Genomic DNA, 22,451 nt, shown 5'->3' with positions numbered 1-22,451 from the left:
TGGTGAACGTCTGCAGTCGATATGCAGGAGTTTCGGATATGGCCGTGCGATGTTTGGAATTCATAACTGTATGATACGCTGAAAGAACGTTGGGTTGGTGGATTGTTTCTGCATTTGTATTGGTGCTTATATATACTGTAGGAATTGCGGTCGCGTTGTTTGCACTCATTTCGCAATTATAGCTCTTCTTTTTTCAATAACGATACGTGTCACTCTACTAACAATCCCCACGGCAACTGGACCAACAAGGCTAATCGTGGCCGGCGCACAATCCATTCACGCACCTGTAAACAGAGCGACGAAAGCTACTGCTGCTAAATGGATGTGTCCGAGCAAAGATTTAACTTAGTTAAGGGTACAGTAGCTCGTGTGAAATTTGTTTGTCTGAATCAGTTTATTGGCCATGATATATACAGAGAGAGAGAGAGAGAATCTTTATTCGTATACATTGCATATCAACATAACACTACAAAAATGTAACAGTGAAATGCGACATGCAAGGTAGACGGGAGGCTCGATATGACATAGTCTTCAGAGCCGAGCCACCCGGGACAGGAGCAATTTTCACAGTCGATAACTAATGAAAAAATATAAAATTAAATTAAATTAAAATAAACCAACGAACGATAGGAAAAATAAGACACAGTATCACGGACCAATTTGAAATACAACACAAATACAATTTAGCGGTAGTTAGAGATAAGAGAATGAAAACATTGTTTTTTAAAAGCACAAGAGTCTAAATTGCGGAGATTAGGTGGCAGCTTATTCCAAACATTGACACCAATAAAACTGATTGAATTTTGTACTAGACTGGTAGAGTGGTGTTGCACGGACAGAGACAAGTTAGAAGAAAATCTGGTATGATGTTGGTGGGTATCTGAAGGTATCTTGAACAGATTATCAAAATATAGTGGCAGTTCACCCTGATGATAGCTATGCATGAATTTCATTACCTCAAATTTGAAAACGTCTTCCACTTTCAATATTCCAACGCTACGATACATGCTATTACAATTCTCATATCTAGATTTCCGACAGAGAATTCGTATCGCTCGGTTTTGCAAGACTTGCAATTTCTGCAGATGTTTTTTCGCAGCAGGTCCCCAAACTAGGATCCCATAAATAAGATAGCAGTGAATTAAGGCATAGTAGACTGATCTGAGAGTTTGATGAGGAATTAAATTTTTAAGGCGATAGAGAGCCCCGACACCACGCGAGATTTTAGTTTTTATATTGTTGATATGATCAGACCATCCGAGTTTATCATCAATGATAATGCCAAGATATCTAACAGTTTTATGTGTATCAAGATGTGCGTTATTTACTATAATTCCACTGCGATTGACTTGTGTATGAAACACGAGGGTTTTGGTTTTGGAGGCATTGAGCTGAAGTTGGTTAGATGCCATCCATTTTGACACTGTCGATAGCTTAGTGTTAATGTTGTCAAATGCATCAGATAAATTTTTACCGGGTATAACTAGGCTGGTGTCATCAGCAAACAGTGTGATGTCATTGTCAAATAAATGACCAATATCATTGATGTAAATTATGAACAGCAGGGACCCGAGAACTGATCCCTGAGGTACACCAGTCTGTATGGGTAGTAATTGTGAACGCGTTGTTCCAATATGAACAAATTGTTTCCAATTATTTAAGTAAGATTCGAAATACATTTTTGCAAGTCCACGTATACCATAGAATTCAAGTTTATCAACTAGTTTGGAATGATTGACACAGTCGAATGCCTTTTTCAGATCTAAAAACACACCAGTGGCAACATTTTTAGAGTCAATGAGCTCATATATCCTTGCGGTAACCTGTAATATAGCTTGAGAGGTTGTGTGGTTATTTCTAAAACCATATTGATTTGAGTTTAAGAGATTCATTTTATTGAGATAACTGTTAAGTCTCTCAAATAATATTTTCTCAAGCAGAGTGGCAAACGGTGACAATATCGAAATGGGTCGATAGTTGCTTGCGTTGGTTTTGTCCCCACATTTAAATACAGGTATCACACGTGCAATCTTCAAGTAATCAGGAAATATCCCTGAAGAAAATGAGAAATTGAATAATTTAGCGATGGTATCTGCTAGGTGAATTCCTATGTGTTTGACAATAATGACAGGTAGTTGATCGTGACCTTGAGCTTTATTGTTTTTCAGTGTAGATAGAACACTTATGACTTCATTTGGTGACGTTGGTTGAAGATAGAATGATGAACTTGGGCGTTTTCCAAAAATATGATGGTGATCGACATCTTCATTCGAGCAACATTCCGAGAGTTTTGTGCCGATGGTAGAAAAGAAACTATTAAAGATCTCAGTCATCCGGGACTGATCAGAGACCATTTGATCAGAAACAAAATCTTTTATTTTGTTAGGTGCCTGAGAGTTGGATTTTCTGTTGATAATACGATTTACGGATCTCCATGTTTCACGTGGATTATTTTGATGTTTAGAAAAGTGTTTCTTAAAATATAGTTCCTTTGCTTTCGTTTTGATTTGAGAGAGTAAGTTGGCATATTCTTTGAATTGCAATTGTCTAGATTCTGACCATTTATTTTTCAGTGATCTGTAGAGTCTGTTTCTGTGCTTAATGGATACCAGTATGCCAAGAGATAACCAAGGTTTATTTGATAATCTTTGTTGACGCTTTGATACAGTTTTTAAAGGTGCATGTTTGTTTACAATACAAGAGATTTCTTTCATGAAGTAATCAAATGTTTCATTAAAGTTGTTATCATGGAGGATCACAGCATCGGTTTTATCTGCCAGGCAGTCAAGGTCATAGTAGAAGGAGGTCAGGTCAATTTTGTGCAGATTTCTGCGCATGTACTTTGGTCTCACGCGTTTAAGACGAGATCCAAATTGACATAATATTGGATAGTGATCACTCAAGTTACATTCCACAACAAAAGGGGATATTGATTGATCAGCAATATTTGTATAGGCCTAGGTATGATCCAAGAGTGTTTTAGATGTTCTTGGGACTCTTGTCGGATGGGTTATAATTTGAGCAGTGCCGTGACTTGATATCATGTCTAGATATTCTCGGACCATGGGTGATGCATCTAATAGGTTGATGTTGAAGTCACCGGTGATAATGAATTTTTTATCTTTACTGTTCAATAACTCTAAGGTCGAGGAAAATTGTTCCATGAAATTGGAAACATTATCCCTTGGGTGTCTATAGATTGATCCAACAATAATGGAGTCTGGGAAGGATGGTATACCAGAAATTTCAATCCATAGCTGTTCACATTGACAGCCTTTTATTTCAAATTCATGATTCTCTTGGTAAGTTATGTCATCATGTATATACAAACCCACTCCACCAGCCTTGGATTTGGTTGGGCTATGAATAAAAGAATAGCCATCAATATTTATGTTACTAATTGGGTCACTCTGAAGTCTGGTCTCAGAGACTGCAAGTAATGTAACTGGGATATCCAGTGAGCATAGAAATTCATGAAGCTTGTCGAAGTTTTTCTGCAAAGATACAATGTTTACATGACCAATAGCAAAATGGTTGGTCTTGGGTATTTGAACAGAATCAGCTGTAAAATCAATACATTTACATGCATTTAGGTCGTTAAGCTCTACTTGTTTAGTTGAAGGAGGAGGAGGAGGAGGAATGTCACGAGCTTCTTAACTTCGCATTCTTGTTAAGCACGCTAGTTCTCGCGAATTAGGTTATTTCCGAGTTCCCATTTATTAAGTAGGCCTACAGATGCACTCTCAGAACAAAATGTGGGCAGACAACAATTTGTCTAGATTTTATAAAGAATTTTCTTTCATATTGATGAAGTGATGAGGCGAGCATTATACCCAAGATTGAAGGACGGTGACATCTAAACCGAACGAATCTCTACTTGGAAAATACTCGCATACAGAAGTTTAGCAAGGCTTTTTCGCGAACGATAACATCCGACTTTACGAGGCTCACGTGCCGCTCTGTTCCTTACACGTGGTGCAGTCGCAAATACACAACGCACTGAACACATACGCTCAATAAATTGTTATTGTGCTTCAGCTAACATTATCCGCGATTGAATAGCATCTGTATTCTGTTGCAGTCGTCATAACCGTCTGATTGGTGATCCACCCTGCTTCAAAACGTGACTAAAATAAATGACGTCAAACATACTTCCGAAGTATTGCCTTCACCCTTGACTGAACGCCAGAAAAGAGAAAAATCCCCGATGTCAAAAATAGACGGATTTGTGATTGAATGTCAGGCAATTATTCGCTCGTAAACTCTTTGCATAGTAGGCCTTATCTTCTTGAATCTTGAATCAGAGTGAATCTACTCGAACTCTATGACCTTATCGTGGAGACGATCCGTTGCATCTCCTCTAAATAGTTTATTGTTTCACGTCAAAAGCAAAACATTTTGTATCAGTGTTTCAAAATTGTAGATACATACACTACTTTCTAACAGCATCAAGTTTCGCAACAAAAAATACCGTCATATTGCACAATTTATCCACCAAAGAAGTCCTATACTACATTGCTCAGATTGCTGAATGTTGTATGTCTGGTGTTACATTGATACCGATTTCAGTTTTGTTGAGATTACCTTTCTGTGTTAATGATCATTCGTCATAACACCGACGGTGGCTAACGTTGGTCCAAAATGTGTAAATAATTTTGTCATTGTCAATCCAAAAAGATTTCAGGTTTTTCAATGACCCTTTTGAGAGAACTGGTACGCTACAGCGCGTCGGCACGAAAATATATTTTCGCATTTATTGAAATTGTCCGTGTCTGGTGGCGACCGTAAAAATTTTTGAACTCTTAGAGTGACGTGATCACGTCTCGCACTAGTGAACATATGAGAACAACGGAACTGATTCTGGTTCGATCAATTCCAGCAGTAAAATTTTGCTGTCGAATGGAAAGGTACAAGTAATAGCGGTACAATCCAGGAGATATAACTTCAAATTCATAGCATATATTGCGAAAATCATCAACTCTAAGTTTTTGACTGACTCTAGCAGTAGTTAAAATCAGTAAATGTGGTTGATCCTAGTCAAAAAATAAATAAATGAAAACGTTTCCATATTTCAGATATGCTTACTCGCATTCACTAAAGTTGGTTGCTGACGAGAGTCAGTCGAAAGGCTTAGAATGGATGAATAAATTGAGGATTATCAACATATTAAACATTGCTTTGAAAGAGAACAATATCCTGTAATATGCGCCCAGCAATATGTGTGGATGAGCTCTAATCAAATCGACTTTGCCAGAAGTAAACCAAATTGTCCGTCGTGTTTCCGTCATTCTGTTGATATATAACCTACTTCATCCGAGAAGACGGTTTTTCATTGTTCTTGTAGGCCTACGTAAAACATATTTCTCGTATCTTCTAACTCCTAAATTCATCGATCCATTTGAAGATGACAGTGCTGTAAAATGATATATTGAATGCTTATACTGCAATATAAACGATTTCATGTAACATATTCACTATTCAGTGAGTTTACCCATTGCAATTACAACACTTTTCGGTGGCAAATCAAGTTGAAACATTCATAACGGGTAAAGAGAGGCGTACCAAAAACATTCCGCGGGCGAAGGATAAAAGCTTATAAATCTAACCCTAACATAGAATCAGAGGTGCTGATATAATAAAACATAACACCGTCCACTCTATACGTGCTCGAGGCGGCCCTCTTATTATCGCGAGGTGGTATATTTTCGAAGGAAGTATATATGAAGGAACGCAATATGAGATAGCAATAATGATTCGAATGGGTCAGTAAATTGAATGTGTATAAGAGAGTCTAAAGTGCATCACAGAGAGAGCTTGCTGCATAATCTCAGTACAAATAAACCAGCATCATATCAGCACAATGCGCAGAAAATCAAAATATATAAATAATTCAATAAAAATGGTGGCATTAGAAGAAGTCATACACAAAGAAACACGGTAACCGATAAGTCGACATCATATCACAAAGCCATCGTGTCCTTATATGACGGCGGTGCTTCGGGACTGGCGTACATAGAGTGGGCGGAATATGGCGGGAGATCTGCAGAATACGTTGATCGTGAGTTTGGAAATGGAGACGAGTACGGGAGGCTGCTAAACTGATGTTGTTGTTGGAATCCAAATTGTGTTGCGGTCGGGTTCTGGAAGACCGTAACTGTGGGATGTTGAGCCGCACCTGTAGTCATATCCCCGCTTATAGATGGCACTGGTACCGCCGATGTGATATTTTCAGCAGATTTGGCCGCTTGAAATTTGCAGCACGCAATCAAAAGGCATACTATTCCCCCCAGAGCCACCATAGCCGCAATACCTGTGACGTAGATGTAAAGTGAGATGCTCACTACAACCGATGCCACTCCGATGAGAATTAAAACGATTCCGAGGCATAAGAAACATTTTCCTTGTGCACGAAAGATTTCGGGAATGCCGACATTTTGGGACCTGAAAAACAAAACGACACAAATCAGGAGCATATCTATCTACCTACCCTACAGTGTGCTTGGGCAAGGGCTGCTACTATAGTAAGATTAGGAGTAGGAAATGTCTGAAAAGAATAGTATATCTACGGTGGAAAGTTTTTCCATTTTTTACTCCAATAACTCTGCTTCTACAGGTTAGAATTGAGCCAACTTTGTTCTGCATCGTTGTTTCAGACAACCTAACAATTTCATCGGGTAACGAGTAAAGTTAGAAAATTTTTATTTTTTACTCTTACAGCTGCAATTCTACAAGTTGATGTTTGAGGGAAATTTGATGTGAAGCGTTTTATGTTTACAAGCGATAGCTCAGTCATTTTGAATTCGTACTTCTTACGAGATGCTTATAAATAGCGCAGTGTTTAGTACATAATTGTAGGGGCGTAACCAGTGGGTCGCGGGGAGGGGGTCAAGTTTCAGAACGAGTGTGTTGGATGGTGGTCCGGTAACCTCGAGTCCCGGTTAGTATTTTACATTTTCAATACGTTGGAGCGTTGTTCATTCTTATTTCAACAGGTCAGAGATGGCGAATCTTTGGAGGTTCGGTCGCATGCAGCAATTAAACAATAATAATGGGGGGCCCTGCGCATAATTAAATTAACGTGTGTTGGTGGCCGTCAATATGCATTTAAAATCAACGAAATGGCTCCCAAATCTTTCAGAGATTTCATTTTAACTTTGTCGCGATTTAAGGTCACTTGGATTTCTCGTATTTAATATAATAGTGTAATATGTGCCCCACCGTACAAATGCGAGCCGCAGAGGAAAATGATGCACCCTAAAAAATAGCAAGTCGGAATCGTCTGCGCCTCACGAGTCACGAATAAAGGTTTTTTTCTGCTACGTTGGGCGATGCCAATATATATTTCGACTATGCCTACAATCCCGATGGGGCGTCAAAAAAAACAGGAAGCTGATTCATTAATAATTTTGTGCCCATTAGCTTCCATTAGCTCTATCGGTTATTTGGCAGTATATGAAACAAGTAATAGTTGGGTTTACACGTCCTCTTTTAAGAGGATTTGTTCTCTTTTTTTACTTTTTGTTATTTCGGGGGATCAATCGGAAAGTTGACCTTTTTTCTAGTCAACCATAAAGTCGGCGGAAATGTGCCATTTTTCCGGATTTTACTGCAGTATTGTAAGTCAGAAAATTTTGAAAAAGTGTCCTCTTTTCAGATTTCCAAAATATGGTAACCCTAACTAATAGTATATACGAAATTAATTTTTCTAGTCGAAAATGTTTTCGCGCTCTGCGCGACTGGTAAAGGAATCCAGCAAACATTTCCTAGCATTTATACTCGTGATTTTAGTGCTAAGATAGTAAGCCTGCGGGGTCTTTTGCTTGTACAGTTGAAAACTTTTATACGCGAGGTCTCAAGAAATCAGTGATGGCACGGAACCCCACAACGGCTCTCCGCGGTGCGAGGTTTCCAGTAGCTAATTTAACATGAGTATGACGTCGAGATGAGCCATGAAGATTCCCCGCCAGAATGCGGCCGTATGCTATATATGCAGAGGTGGTCAAAGTAGTCAAGAAAGCTACTCAAGTAGAAGTAGAAGTAGCGACGGAAAAATCTACTCAAGTACGAGTAGAAGTACTTCTTCAACAAGCAACCTAAAACTACTTGAAGTAGAAGTAGAATTTACCGACTTTAAATCTACTCAAGTAAGTAAGTAGTTGTGAAAACGATCGTAATTCGTTCACATGGATTGTCAAAAGGTCCAAATTGAGCTATGCAAAAGGTGCCAAGCTTGATTCATATTGATGCATACCAGGAGGTATCCAATTTTCGACAGCATAAGCATTCGTCCGCATCATGGGATGAAAATGATAGTATTGATATGGAAATGCGATACTAATCCTCTGTTTACTCGAACAGCACGTTTTAGAAAATATCATGGTATGGCGCCCTCCCCCATATTATAAGCCCTGTAGTTTAGTCGAAGATCAATACGGAGAAGTTGTATAGGATACGGTGTACACGCTTTGCGCGATTAGTAAACGTTAAAAAAAAAACATGCCAGATCGTAAAAATGCCATACTGTGTAGCTTTATTTCCGGAAATTAAAGGCATTACTATACACTTGCTCTTATACTTCAACTTGTATGTTATCCAGACAAAAGAACTGATAATAATTAGAACCTAAAGTATATGATACTGGGAGTTAAAAGTGAATTATAAATACTAATTCAAAAAGCGGAACATGTATGTCATGTCTTTAGTCCAGAAAGTTTCGAAGGTTGGTATACTAAAACAGCTCCAAAACTAAAAATAAGTTAGAGTCCACTTTTCCATATTAGGACACACCATGGACTGCTAGATTACGATATGATAAGTAAATAATAGATTACGAAACATCAGTTTCAAACGTTATGATGAGCCATAATATTATATACTGTGATGAAATATTTGATATAGCGAAGGGCGACAATGCGGTGTGAACGGAACCACGCTAACCCGCTACCTAAATTATATTCACCGATACTATCGTGAAATCATACTGGTTACCACGTATTCTGAGCTCTACTCAAATTTTATGACAATTAAATGTTGATGCTCCGTGAAAACAGCCCCGAAATTCCTCAGGCTGTCTTCCCGTTTGGAGGATTAAACTACTTCTACTTGACAAACTGAAAATAGCGAAAAGTAAGTAAGTAGATCACAAAATATTATGAAGTAGAAGTAGAAGTAGCGAAAATCAGATCTACTTGAGTAAGTACCAGAAGTAGAGGAAAACTACTTGAGTACTTCGAAAAAGTAGAAGTACTTCGTTACTGACCACCTCTGTATATATGTAATTGAAATAAGGCCGTGAATAGCCAAACGTTTGAACGCCCCTGTATTAGGCTTACTACGGAATCAGTGTCTTATTAGGGTGGAGTGAAAATGACTTTTTTTAAATCGAAAAAAGGGAGTTCTTAAATCCCGTCAACTGACCTGAAAGTTCGGAATTTAGGAGATTGCCCCCATTTTCCAGCCAGCAACCTCCCAATTTCTGCGCGCGAGGTAGTAAGATTGCATATCTCGGCAACCTCTGGTCTTAGAGTCATGATATATAGCTCAAAAGCTGCAGAAACATCATGTTTATGTAAGTCCTAAGAAGAAAGTTTTCTCTATTGTGAACACAAAACTAGTTATAGCAACAACAAAAAAACAGTAAAATACGGGTAAATGGCGGGAATAACTACATACTCAGATGTGTTGGGGCTGCGGGGAGCCCATCCTGGTGACGTGAGGTACCAGTCGTTTGCAACCGAGGTGGATATAAGGTTGCAATAAGAAGATCCTTGTCTAACAGGGATACTCGGTGGGTTGTCGTCAGCGGGCCGGGGAGTACCACTGACGACGCCCACATGGTTGATCTAGCTAGAATATGGCTGTGGAAGGAGACCCTGAGTGGTCGTCAGGCCCCCTTGAGTGTGGCCTCGCAGGCCCCTGGGACTGTATTAGTCCTCGAACGAACCTCAGGAACGAAGCGTACAAAAGTACATGCAAGATATGCAAGGCACAAGACGTATAACGAGGTGTGTTTGCGGCGCCGTGCGCCAAATCAGTAACATGGGCTGCTGTATCGAATATATCGGGCTAGCAATGGCCTCACAGCCTCCTCAGAGTAAGGGTTAGTCCCTGGTGGCAACGGAATAAGGTCTAAAGCAGTGGTTCCCAACGTGGGCGATATCGCCCCCCCCCCCCCCAGGGGGCGATTTGTCGGTTCAGGGGGGCGAAAATAGCCAAGTGGGCGATAGGGGGGCGAAAACGGACGAAGGGGGCGATAGGGGGGCGATGGCGCGTTGAAATGGCTATATTGGCGTCCATGACCGTAACTGCCACACCCAAGCCCCCAATTGAGATGGGGGACCCGAGCTCGAAGGGGGCCCACATTTTTTCCTGAATTAACAATAATTATAGAGTATTATTTTGGAAATCTTAGTCGCGCCATTTCGTGGTTCCATATTTCTTGCTTCCCTTCCCTTCCTCCAAAAAATAATACGCATGAGGTACAGAAATGGGCATCTCGGCGTCAGCCATTATCACACCATGACGCACCAAGACATATGAAGTTTCAGGCCATGTAACATGCGACTCCGAGAAGTGTGCCAGAACGAGAAAACCTTTGCGGAAAAGTACTGCCTTTATGCTGACCGACTTCGATATATATACGATATACATATATATATATAATTGTCCACAGAGACCGTTTCAGCACTGCGCATTTGCGCACGTGCGCAGCTTAGAGGGAACATTGCCCACGGGTCCGCCTGAATATGTTCAATTATTATTTACGGGCCCTACATTTTCCAAGACACCTCACTCAGCTTTACCGGTAAATCTGAATACATGAGCAGAGAGAGGATAAAAAATTAACAGCAATATATATGCAATTCCCGATCATATTGACCGATTCAATCATGAATGATAGAACTTTTTAATTAATCCGAATTAAGCCGACTAACTAAAAAGTCCATCAATTTGTGCTGAGAAGTAGCGGTAAAGAGGTATCGGGGGAGTTGGGTCTGAGGGGTGCAGAAGTTTGCTTAATCGCCCTATGGAGGGGGTCAAGACCAACGTAATGGGGGGGGGCTGAAGAAGTGCTGTTACGGTCCTTTTGGAATCAAGTCGGAGAAATCACCTTTTTTGTTAGTCAACTCACCAAAATTTAGCTGGAAAGGTATAATTTCGAGGTCGAGCCGAAAAGTTGACCTTTTTTCTTAGTCAACTCGCCGGTGACTTCATTATGTATGCCCATTTTCGTGTTCCCAATATTTGGGGGGCGATGATCGGTGTGGAGTTTGAAAAGGGGGCGATGAGTCGAAAAAGGTTGGGAACCACTGGTCTAAAGTAAAACCCTAGAGGGGAAACAAACGTGGCCCCGCTTGTAAGATGCATTAAGGTGTCACGATGTCGGCTCGGCCGGTAATGGAGGTCATCGGAGTGCGGACGCGGTCAGGAAGCGGATGCCTATTTGGCCACCTACAATTTCATGAAGCTTGCCCAGCCCTGGGTGGAAACGAGTGGGGCCCGCAGTGGGTCTGGACTTGAATTACGACTGCATCCTGCCATCCCACTCGAAGGGGTCCGATGACCTCGGTTGCAAACGACTGGTACCTCACGTCACCAGGATGGGCTCCCCGCAGCCCCAACACATCTGATTATATAGTTACTCCCGTCATTTACCCGCATTTTTACTGTTTTTTGCTATAACTGGTTTTGTGTTCACAACAGAAAAAACTATCATCTTAGGACTTACATAAATATGATGTTTCTGCAGCTTTTGAGCTATATATCATGACTCTACGACCAGAAGTTGCCGAGATATGCAATTTTACCCCCTCGCGCGCAGAAATTGGGGGGTTGCCGGCACGAAAATGGTGGCAATCCCCTAAATTCTGAAGTTTCAGGTCGTTTGTCGGGATTTAAGAACCCCCTTTCTGCGAAATAAAAAATAAGTCATTTTCACTCCACCCTAGTGTGTTATGTGGTCAGGGGGTACGAGTTTCGAGTAAACGCTAAAAGTGTGTACCACGATGAACAAGGTTAAAGAGCACTGAACTATACCACAAAAAATACGAAGATACATATAATCCACAATTGACATTGGCATTAGCTTACATAACCCGTGTTGCGTTAGCCCCTACAATCTACGCTAATATTCATATGCCTACCTGTTCGAGATTACGTTAGCCTCGATCCTACTTGTCATCACAGCTCCCTGACAGCTTCACAACTACTTGACGACCGATTTGAAGACAACTAACTCATCTTCGCCAATGCTGGGCCGTCACCCATGAATAAATCAAAAAAGAGATGAATGACTTAACGCAGCAGTATCAAACATGAAATGTGATCGAGTTCATGACGCCAGGACAATGGGACGTAATATGGTACTTTCCATACTCCATTGTAAGAGGCTCGATCATTCTGTACCTTTCCATATCACATCAACATTGACCTATAATTCTATTGTATTCTATTTTTGGTACAAATTCGTATTTTTTTAGACTTCCGTAATCACAATTGTAATACCTACTTTAACTACACGAAAAGGCTCTGCTGTTGATATCGTGATCGAGTTCACGAGCTAGCACATAATATGGTAGGGTATGGTACTTTCCGTATACTCCATTTTGAATAGTACATTCTGTAACACATTCAAAAATTTCCATGCCATTTTCATTCCATTCGCAACCATTGTAGCTTCAAATTAACTTTTGCGGAAATAATAAAATTAGCCGTTTTTAGAAGGTAATTTTCACAATTGTGGCACAATTATATAATTTTTGAAATAAGTTATTTTTTGTTTTTCAATTGATATTTTTAAAAATACTGCTTTAAAACACCATTTGTTTTAAATGCAACCCCAAGCAAATGTATGCAACTCAAAAGAAAATACTGGAAACTCACTTGATTGAGAAATATGATGTCGCTTTCTCGATATGAAACGTGTTTACGTGGTTCTATCGGAGTTTATGCAAAGTGCAGACATGATAAAACACCAAATCGATTTTGGTAGCTCTGTTTCTGTTGAAAGAACTGCGTCTTTGCTGTTTGCTAACCTATATGTCTAATGTCGCTAAATTGCGCTGTATAAATATAACGCAATTTGTAGTATTTTTGGTTACACCGATGGTTGGCACACTGGAAGGTTATATAACAATCCCGGCACACTTACAATAAAGTAAAAATCTATTCGTGTGAGAATTCGATGTCTATGTTTGTTTATACAAACATATATTCAACTGAGACGATGTTAATAATAATTGTTGACAAACATACCCGCATTTCGTCGTTTTCCAAGCAGTGTCTATCGGTTGCGTTTTTGTTTATCAAAATGAAAAAATAAAGAAGATCTCCAGTACGATACATACAAATACCAAAATTGGATTGCACTTATATGGAATATGATTTTTCGCGAAATCAGCGTTTCAAAAAGCGGGGCCTTTCGTAAATCTATGCTAGCTGTTTTTCTCCGCGATATAATTCTGTACCACCCTTTTCGACCATTTGAGGGCATGAAGTCTATACTACGAAACAATACGGAAAAGTACGTTCTAAATTTCTAAATCTATTTGACCTTCTAAATCTCTGTCACTTTGCATTTCAGATGTGATATATTGTGCTTGTCGGCTGGAAGGTTGACACGGGCCGACACCATACATGGATGATGGGGGTGGTTTGGGAACCATTCTTGATACATTCTGCTTACCGACAGGAAAGTTGACACGGCCCGACGCCTGATGGGGTGGGTTAGGAACCATTCTTGTTACATTTTCAATTATTCATACTTTGTTAGACTTCCGTAATCGGATGTTGGTATTGTCGATATTGTAATTATTATAAAATCAATATATATTTAAAATATTCCAGGTCATTTTCCAGTGTTAAAGTTACTTATTACGTGTCTGTGGATGGCAGAGCGGCGTGTATACGATTAGTGATATGTATACGAATGTAACTCCAAAAAAAGTATTACATGATTAACATCACAATAGGCATATTCTGAGGTTAAGCGCATTACAGCCGTCATGCGCTCCTGGACACCAAAAGATATTTTATCGACTATATATTTTCAATACTTACTCTCTTGAAGCCTCTATTGGTCGTATCAACACATGTATAGGAGAAATCTTATGTCCGTAGAGACGACATTTCATTGAAATACAGTGACACAAAGCGCTGTATCAAAGATGCGTGATCGAGAAATATCAAATTCTTTAATTGCAGCAACTTGTTGGTAAATGTTCATGACGACGAGAACAATTATTCTCGTGTCACCATGAACGTGTTTTGAGGGGTCAAGGCAGTGGGGTGTTTAGGATTAGGGGCTTGTACCGCCCTCTTTTCAAAATCCACAAATTTAAGTTGCTGTCGCATTGGCGACTAACACCACTCGCGAATTCAATCTACCCACCATCGCGAGCCTAGAAATCTTGGATTGCACGATACCTTGATTGACGAAAGGGAATAGCAGATATGGCGACAGTTGTGGGACAATGCCGTTTTCAAATACACCTTGTCTTTCTCATCCACACTGAGAAATAACGTGCCATAGAAGTGACTATTACAAATTCATTCATATTAAAAATAACGCCATATAGCTATCCATTTTCTTGATTGGTTAGCAGCTTTCTGGCACCGCCATAAAAATGTAGGTGTGTAACGCAACGTTACGTTACGCCGAATATTTTAGAAGTCGATCAATACTTAGATTTTCCAAGGCAACTCCCGGTTTATTCTGGTAACTACCTAGCTTTATAAAATGTCAATATATGACAGGCGCCGTTTTCTGTCTTGCTGCCATTGACAGCTCGGTGCTTAATAAAACTTTCATATATCTTCGCTGCACAGCGCACATTCTTCATAAATAACAGATTTCTTACACCTGTCATTCACCATGTCCCTTCAAAATATTCCAAGTAACTTTTTCAAATTCATTAACAATGAAGTATCATCGCATAATGTCTGAAATCTTCTTTTTGTCCTTTCTTTACACCCGCAAATAAATCTGAGTTATTTTCTTTAGTATTCGATGCCATAATTGCTATGCAATAAGTGTCAAGAAAGTACATGTTGTGGTATTGTCAGAGTGTGCGGCTTTCGATTGGTTTCATTAGTGAAAAATGGGCTGAAACGGCTCTTTGTATTCTAAACGCCGCCATGCCTAGATTAATTCATATTTGACATATTCAATTCTAACTCAAATTCACCTTGGTATGCACGTAATTTGGAGATAAGGCGAATGATCTATATCGGATTTACATGATAATGTTCCCTTTCTTGCAGCTCTTACAGCGTTGTCGCAACCGAATATGCAGTTCACAGAGCAACGACAGTGGCGCTTATCGCCTGTTCACGCCTTGTGTGCCACGAAAATGCATTTCGCAAAGCTCAGTTTCTTCGCTTTTTGTGTACCGAGGACGTATTTTCATGATCTCGCACCCCCACTCCTCCATTCGCTCTAGCTTTCGTGCGCTCACTTGCGGGTATCTGCTGCCGAGTTGGGGCTCGGCTCACACTTCCTCTGCGATTTTCAATGCGCTGCGTAACAGCGAGATCGGCGATGTGGAGCCCATATAAACCTACGACACATAGAAAACTGGCAGAGTCGAGACTCTAACCAAGAACACTGCGCCGCTCGCTGTACACCCCAATAGGCAGTTGAAAAACCTATATTATTCAAATTAACATGAAAAGAAGACGAAGTACAAGTGCAAATGTAGGCCAAGGGGCAGACAACGTACGGCCCGCAGACAGTTCCTACCCTGAAAGAGGAATTCCAATCTGAAAGCATTGATAAATTGTATGCGTCACTGAATGAATCCAAGATTGCCAACCCGAGACAGATGGTCATGGTCATACTTGTTCTTTTCGGGTCTACAGTATACAATAAATACAATCACGAGAAAACATTTTCTACCATGAAAATTTAGAAAAAAACAAAGCGGCGCTCCAATCTAACTGATAGTTACGTGCGCTCTACGTCTGACATGCAGCCAGAGTTCAAAGAACTCGTTGAAAACTTTGATCGACCACAGATGTCACAATAACTTCAGCAGATATTGAAGTACATCACGGTAATAAATTCATTAAATACTGTTTTAGAACTCCATACTTTAAACTTGAAGTTTACATTAAATGTGATTTATTACTAGTATAGGTGGATAAATAGTTGAAATACGCGATTACTGTGTCGATTCTGGAATTCGGCCGGTCATGTACTTTATTTTCCCATATGAGGCCCGCATACTCGAGAGTTGCCCGCCCCTGCGCTAGCAGTGTGATATTCTCTGGATCTGTATAATTGCCTATCAATTGCGTCTGTGTTATTGCGATATCTCTCAATTCGCGCGGGCGCTATCGCCTATGAATTATTTATCGCCTACACCTCCGTTTCTTTTCGTGCCGGAACTAACAATCGCACGACAGGTCAACAGAGTTTTTACATAGACGACAAAGCTCATCGCATGTTATCGACAAAAAGTCGTAGGCTCGTACTGAATCCGAGAAACCTTTTGCAGTTTGACGTGTAACATAAATTCTTATATTTAGTCAGTTAGACATACCAATACGGATATATTTATCAACAAAATAGACACAATTATACAAAAGATAAAAAGGCAAAGCCCTGTGATCGTGATCATGCATTCAGCCGCAGTTGAAGACAATACAGCGTAAAATCATAAAACAAACATGTACCGTATGGTCGCAACGGAGAGTCTATATATATGACAAATTCAGAGTGCAATTAGTACGATGGGCGAATTTATCGGGGACGATTTCAACAGATTTCACACAGACAGTATTCAGTATACTGCGCAAGATGGGTGGGAGTTAGCGTATAGTGGTGACGAAAAGCGCCTGCTGACTGGGTTCGATTCCGCGTCGGAGGTTTATCTAGGCTCCTCTTCCGCCGCGTCGCTGTTCTTACGGCGACAAAAAAGTCCAGATAAAGACCACATGATAGAACGCACTCACAAGGAATGTAAAGGGCAAGAAAGAGCCCAGAGCGGCATAGAGATTAGCATCGAAAAAGAACTGTGACATCGGGCACTAGGTCGAGGAGGGTGCCAGTTTAAGAGACCGCAACTGGTCGTTCGGCGTTCTCCCAATTGTTCATTACATCGCATTGTCTTGATCAGATAAAAATATAATATGCCGATTATTGATATCGATGCTGTTTGTGCCAACACACATCGAGCACGCAATTTTACATTTGTATTAATATTCATTCAGTATCGGCCCATAACAAGGAGGCTACGCGATGCACTCTACAGGGCCCACGAACTTTTGCTTTGTGATCGCAGCAGCCAGCTTTCAGAATTAATAAAATAGAAAATACAGGAGAAAAGAATGAAACGAAAAGAGTCACACCGGTATTGTAAAGTGCGGGAAAATATCAACGCGAGTATACGCGATATTTCAGCCTGATAATGCACGGAAAAACTGCAATATGGAGTATGCAATACAGTGATTAGAGCGACTTTCCCCATATATCTATCGGGCACATGCAGATAGAACTGCAAAGAAGCCTTGCTCCGCTTAAATAACTATGCCGACGGTCCAAACCATCGCAACAAACTCGTGAATATTGGACGGCAATGTAACGAGTACGCTGCAATGTGAACGCATATAGATATTCTGGTGAATAAAACTAACGCGTTTAAATACGCAAAGACAATGTGCCCACACATGGACCAACACAGGACTACTCAACTGACGGACCGTTGTCTGAATCCGGACTTTTCAGTGATGAATCGGGACCTTGCTGTCTCAGTATTTACTTGATTTTTTTACTATTTACTTGATTTAACCAAATCCATCGTGGTCGATTTGCGAAATAAAGTGTCAAAAATGCAGATTTTGCCAATAACTGTGACTAACGTACCAATAAATACATTTCGCGTATTACTATACCGTTATACCATGTAACATTCGCAAGACTGAGTTATTCCATGATAGTGGCCCTATGTTGAAAATAGTTTGAGTAGCCCTGGCTAACATTCCACTTCCATTTCCCGCTCAGCTCATATAGTTATATCGTCATCACGATATTGCTGGTTTATACCCGAGGCGAAAACAAGAAGACGAATATAGACTCTTAGCGAAAAAGTGTGTCGCACCCGTGTATCACCCGTGATACACGGGTGTGAATATACACCCTGAGTTGGGTTCCATTTTATACCACCCGTTGGGTGTGAATACACACTCTTTTCGCTAGAGGAGTGTATGACGTCACTAACGTGACGAAAATATTACAAAACTATGATATACATCATTTAAGTGCATCACGACCGATATGATGGAACTTGTTGCATATTCCCAGTAAAAATAAAGCAATATCACCCGGCGGAATATCAAGCAGGGCATCTGTGCAAGGAGTAAAATCAGATGGCCGAAAGAGCGAATCATTCCGATCTGATGTTACAGATCATTTGGAAGCCGTCGCTTCCAAATAAGACGGCGGTACCGGTTCCTTCTCCGGTACTGCGTACATATCGTGTGCGGAATAAGGCGGTACTTCGGGGGCATACGTGGACGGAGTGTTTGGGAATTGAGTCGGGTAAGGCGGGCTGGTAAACTGCTGCTGCTGCTGTTGAAATCCGTACGGTGCTGTCGTCGTGCTTTGGAAAACCGTTACTGTAGGGTGGTGAGTCGTCACCGTAGCCATGTTGCCGCTTATCGATGCCGTCGGCACGGCTGTCGTGTTGCTTTCCGCGAATTTAGCCATTTGAAATCGCCTCCAAGCGATGAAAAGGCACATCACTCCCCATATTAGCACCACAACTGCCGGCCCGGTAACGAATGCTATGGTTGAAATCGACACGGCGAGAAGCACGACTCCGATGAGAACGAATATGATGCCGGCTCCTACGAAGCATTTTCCTTGCGCGCGAATCGCGTCGGGGTTGCCGTAATTTCGGCACCTTTGAACGTATAAACGTATGTGGTCATGAAACACGTAGACTTGATGTTATTTACGCAGCGGCCATCACAAAACGCTAGTTTGACATCTGTTGGAAGTCTGGATTATGAAATGTATATATCAGGTATTTGTGGTGGTAACAGAACTGCCTTAGGTCCGCGGTATGGACAGGACACGTAAAGGGCTGGACAAACAGTAGTTTGTGTTAACCCTGGTTTGCCGATCCGACTAGGTACGTTGCCATGAGAGTGAAATGTTAGGTTTGTTCACTCACACCATTAATTTGTGTGTATAAATAATGAATACGTATATACTTGACAACGGTATTGGACAGCAAATTCTCGTGAGACAACATGATGACCCTAGGGTTGCATTTAAAACAAAGGGTGTTTTAAAATACTTTGCTTGAAACATGTTCGCCGTATGTGCGCCAAAATTACCGGCATAAACATTACACATATATCCAGGGTTGCCATTGACATGGACCCAAAATAAGGACAGTCAAAAAATTAGATTAGCATTAAAAAGCGTTCTTGCACATACTTTGTATTTATATGATCCGGGGCAGGCGGGGCCTATCACATTCCATACTTTTCACCAGAAACAATCTGCTCCAGCAACTCCTTGTTATTAGAAAGTTCTTCATGGATCTCACGACAGCTCAGGTCTAGATTTACCTATACTCGGGGCCAAAACAGCATTTTGTCAGCCCCCCCCCTCCAAACAAAAAACAAAAAAACGTAGGTCTTGCCCTCTTGCGGTGATAAACCAAACCTCTTCACCTCATTGTGATTAGAGGCGTCAACCAAGATGGAAAAAGGCAGGATACCAAGTCTAGACAAAATCATTTTTGAGCATATAGAGCAAGAACTCCAATAACAATGCTTGTTGTCTTGGTCTTGGCCGAAGAAAACTTATTTGCGATGTTGGAATCGGGGAATTTTGCTTTGAACAATTGTCAACAATTGCTGGTTTTGGCACTATGGAATGCCCAGGCACTCTCCGCAGCAGCTGCATTGTAGTATGAGGTCGTGGGTCCTGATTGATTAATTATTCGTCGACTTGATCAAATTAATCATTATGACACACTTCTTGTGTTTTGGGCTATCAATGTCAGTTGAAATAGCGGTCTTTCCTAAGGTTAATGTCACAATTGCAAATATTGCAATGTGCGAAACACTCGCCCTTCTAGATTCGTTAGATACCTTTGAATTCTCTTCCATAATCGTCACGAAAAACGTTTTTACACCTGCTCATTTCAACTAATCAGATTTAGCCTTACTAGAAGCTAAAACTATATGCACAAGTGCAATATAATTTAGATAAATTTATCAATGATTTATAGCTTTACTACTGTTTAACCAATGTGTCGACTGCACTGCGTCTTTCTTCACTACGCAATAAATGCTGCCTCCCCCACAGCTTGAGCTTATTCTGCTGTAGACCAAACCGCAGGAACCTGGCACTGCTGTTTACTGCTAAATAGGGCTGGGCAAAATCGAGTACCTGAGTGATTCGATTCTGAATCACGTTTAACGCTTCGAGTCGAGTATTCGAGTATCACTCATTATGACTTCACAACAGAATGTACTATGTCAAAGTTCAAATATGTACCTTTATGCCACCACAAAGAATATAATGCCTGGTATCCGTCACAATAAAAATACTTTGGTATTTTTTCGACCATACCGATTTCATTGCACTTTACGACAATGTTGTGGGATGATCATGACTTTGGAAATGTGTTTCCAGTAACGTGAACTCGTAGCTTTTACTGTATGTCTCGTATGCTGCAACACGTCGAATCTAGGTTTCAAGGCTTCCTCAGTGGAAAATAATATCAAAACTATGATTCTCGATAGTAAATTAACTTTCAGTTGCGAGGAGAGTATACTTTCAATACTCGAAAAAATCGTCTTTTACTACTCTACTCGAATCAATAAATTTAATACTCGATTCAGATTCGAGTACTCGAATCATTGTGCCCAGCCCTACTGCTAAAATGACTTCCGCTGCGGTAGCTTGGTACAGACGAAATTGCTATACCACCACTCGCTGCCCTAGCTACTTCACCACTTAGAGAAGTCAAATATTGTGGTGTGTAAGTCACGAGAGTTCCTTTCAGTTGTGATGTCATAAAATCTCGACACTAAAGCATAATTTTAGAATATTATGCAACACAGATACCAGAGGAAAACGATTTAAGTTCAGTAGTGTTTGAAAATAAGACAAAATAAGGACGCAAGTCGAAAATAAGGGCATTTCTTAGAAATAACGACAGTTGAGTTTTCTAAGACGTGGCACTTCTGAATAAGGACAAATCTTAGAAATAAGGACGGTATGGCAACCCTGCATGTATCACTTATAGCCATGCAAAAGCGTGACAATTAGTCAATTTTGAACCACAATCACGCACAATAATTCGAACAATGTCGTATTGCTGGTACCTACTTATCAAGTGTTCAAATCAGAAATCGCTGATGGAACTACGAGAAATGCCAGTGCTTTGGGTGCTCCAATTTGCATAGCATGTACATTGTACATGTACATTGTACAATATCGACTGAAGTGATTTCGAGTGGGATAGTGATAGCAATCGATTTCTCATAACATCGCCTACTACAGGAAATCATTCAACGCTTCATTCAAACAACAGGTGATGAAACCTCGGGTTAAACATGCAATACCTCGCTGTTGCACAAAATTGAAGGTACGTTCTTATCGATAAAGTGAGATAATTCAAAAGACAGAAAGCGAAATGTTTCCTTGTGCAAGATCTCGCTGGCAGGTGTAGTGGTACCTGTATTCGATAAGTCGACCTACCGACTAGTTCGCTACGTCAGATCATTGCAAGCATCGTTATAGATTGGCTAGAGATAGTTAGAGATATACTATATGTTAGGCTATGCTAACATATGCGTCGCGTGTTAGCTTACCTTATCGGCGTTGCGTTCGTTCCTGTGATAGTAGTCATCGCTCTCTAATTGGTGGTATTGATAGCTGTATTGTTCACGACTGTTCAACAACAAATGATCTCAAGCGGCAAGCGCCGTCACCGTTGAATGAATCGGAAAAGAGAGGAATGACGCAGCAGCCTTGTAAAAAGAAGGCACGTGATCGAGCTCACGAGGCAGATGACGTCGTTGTAATCGCTCGTAAAACGTCATATCAAAGCGACAAAGACATCATCATGACCATTCATTTCTTATAATTTTCATCAAATCAAAACACCACAAGATTTCGATATAACGAATAGATAGCAGGGTGCCGAAACGATTTGGAGAAGTCTTAATAATCGACATAAACAGCGGTTCTATTAGTATTTTCATCCGCTCAAAACACACAATTAAATAGTATATTCATATTGAAATGAACCCGAATATTTTCGGCTGACACTCGTCAGGGGTAATCGTCAGCGACTAGTAGAGAATTGGAAAGAACATTGTATATCAACAATCGTATCACAAAATATGACGTCACCAGGATGAAATTTCGAATGAGAGAGCGTTCAATGGAAACGGAAAGCCGGATAAAAGTTTTGCAACATAGC

At 40.5% G+C, this 22,451-nt stretch overlaps 3 protein-coding genes across 6 annotated transcripts in view; 1 reads left to right on the top strand and 2 right to left on the bottom strand.

Annotated features, from left to right (window-relative positions):
• Positions 1 to 22,451, top strand: part of LOC145444867 (dihydropyrimidinase-like) — a 177,442-nt gene that overhangs the window by 85,203 nt on the left and 69,788 nt on the right. The window lies entirely within an intron of this gene.
• Positions 376 to 12,735, bottom strand: LOC145445537 (uncharacterized). 4 transcript variants are annotated; one of them, XM_080323724.1, is made up of 3 exons: positions 9,418 to 10,128; positions 6,311 to 6,441; positions 376 to 5,413 (listed from the first exon to the last, which is right to left on the bottom strand). In XM_080323724.1, exons 1-3 carry the CDS (start codon positions 9,528 to 9,530, stop codon positions 5,310 to 5,312), a joined length of 348 nt encoding a protein of 115 aa, XP_080179850.1. In that variant the 5' UTR covers positions 9,531 to 10,128; the 3' UTR covers positions 376 to 5,309. The 4 variants fall into 4 exon arrangements, with proteins under 4 accessions (XP_080179850.1, XP_080179849.1, XP_080179848.1 ...); XM_080323723.1 differs by having other exon boundaries at positions 1,168 to 6,175; positions 9,418 to 10,110; XM_080323722.1 differs by lacking the exon at positions 9,418 to 10,128 and adding an exon at positions 12,144 to 12,735 and having other exon boundaries at positions 1,168 to 6,441.
• LOC145445538 (uncharacterized) lies at positions 16,532 to 22,202 on the bottom strand. Its single transcript, XM_080323725.1, has 2 exons — positions 21,838 to 22,202; positions 16,532 to 18,902 (listed from the first exon to the last, which is right to left on the bottom strand). Exons 1-2 carry the CDS (start codon positions 21,873 to 21,875, stop codon positions 18,407 to 18,409), a joined length of 534 nt encoding a protein of 177 aa, XP_080179851.1. The 5' UTR covers positions 21,876 to 22,202; the 3' UTR covers positions 16,532 to 18,406.

This window comes from Botryllus schlosseri, chromosome 8 (genome assembly GCF_051294905.1).
Source record: "Botryllus schlosseri isolate E-star chromosome 8, Bs_hap1, whole genome shotgun sequence".
Lineage (NCBI taxonomy): Eukaryota > Metazoa > Chordata > Ascidiacea > Stolidobranchia > Styelidae > Botryllus > Botryllus schlosseri.
Note: the sequence above shows the minus strand (reverse complement) of the source record. Positions and strands in the feature narration are given on the sequence as shown.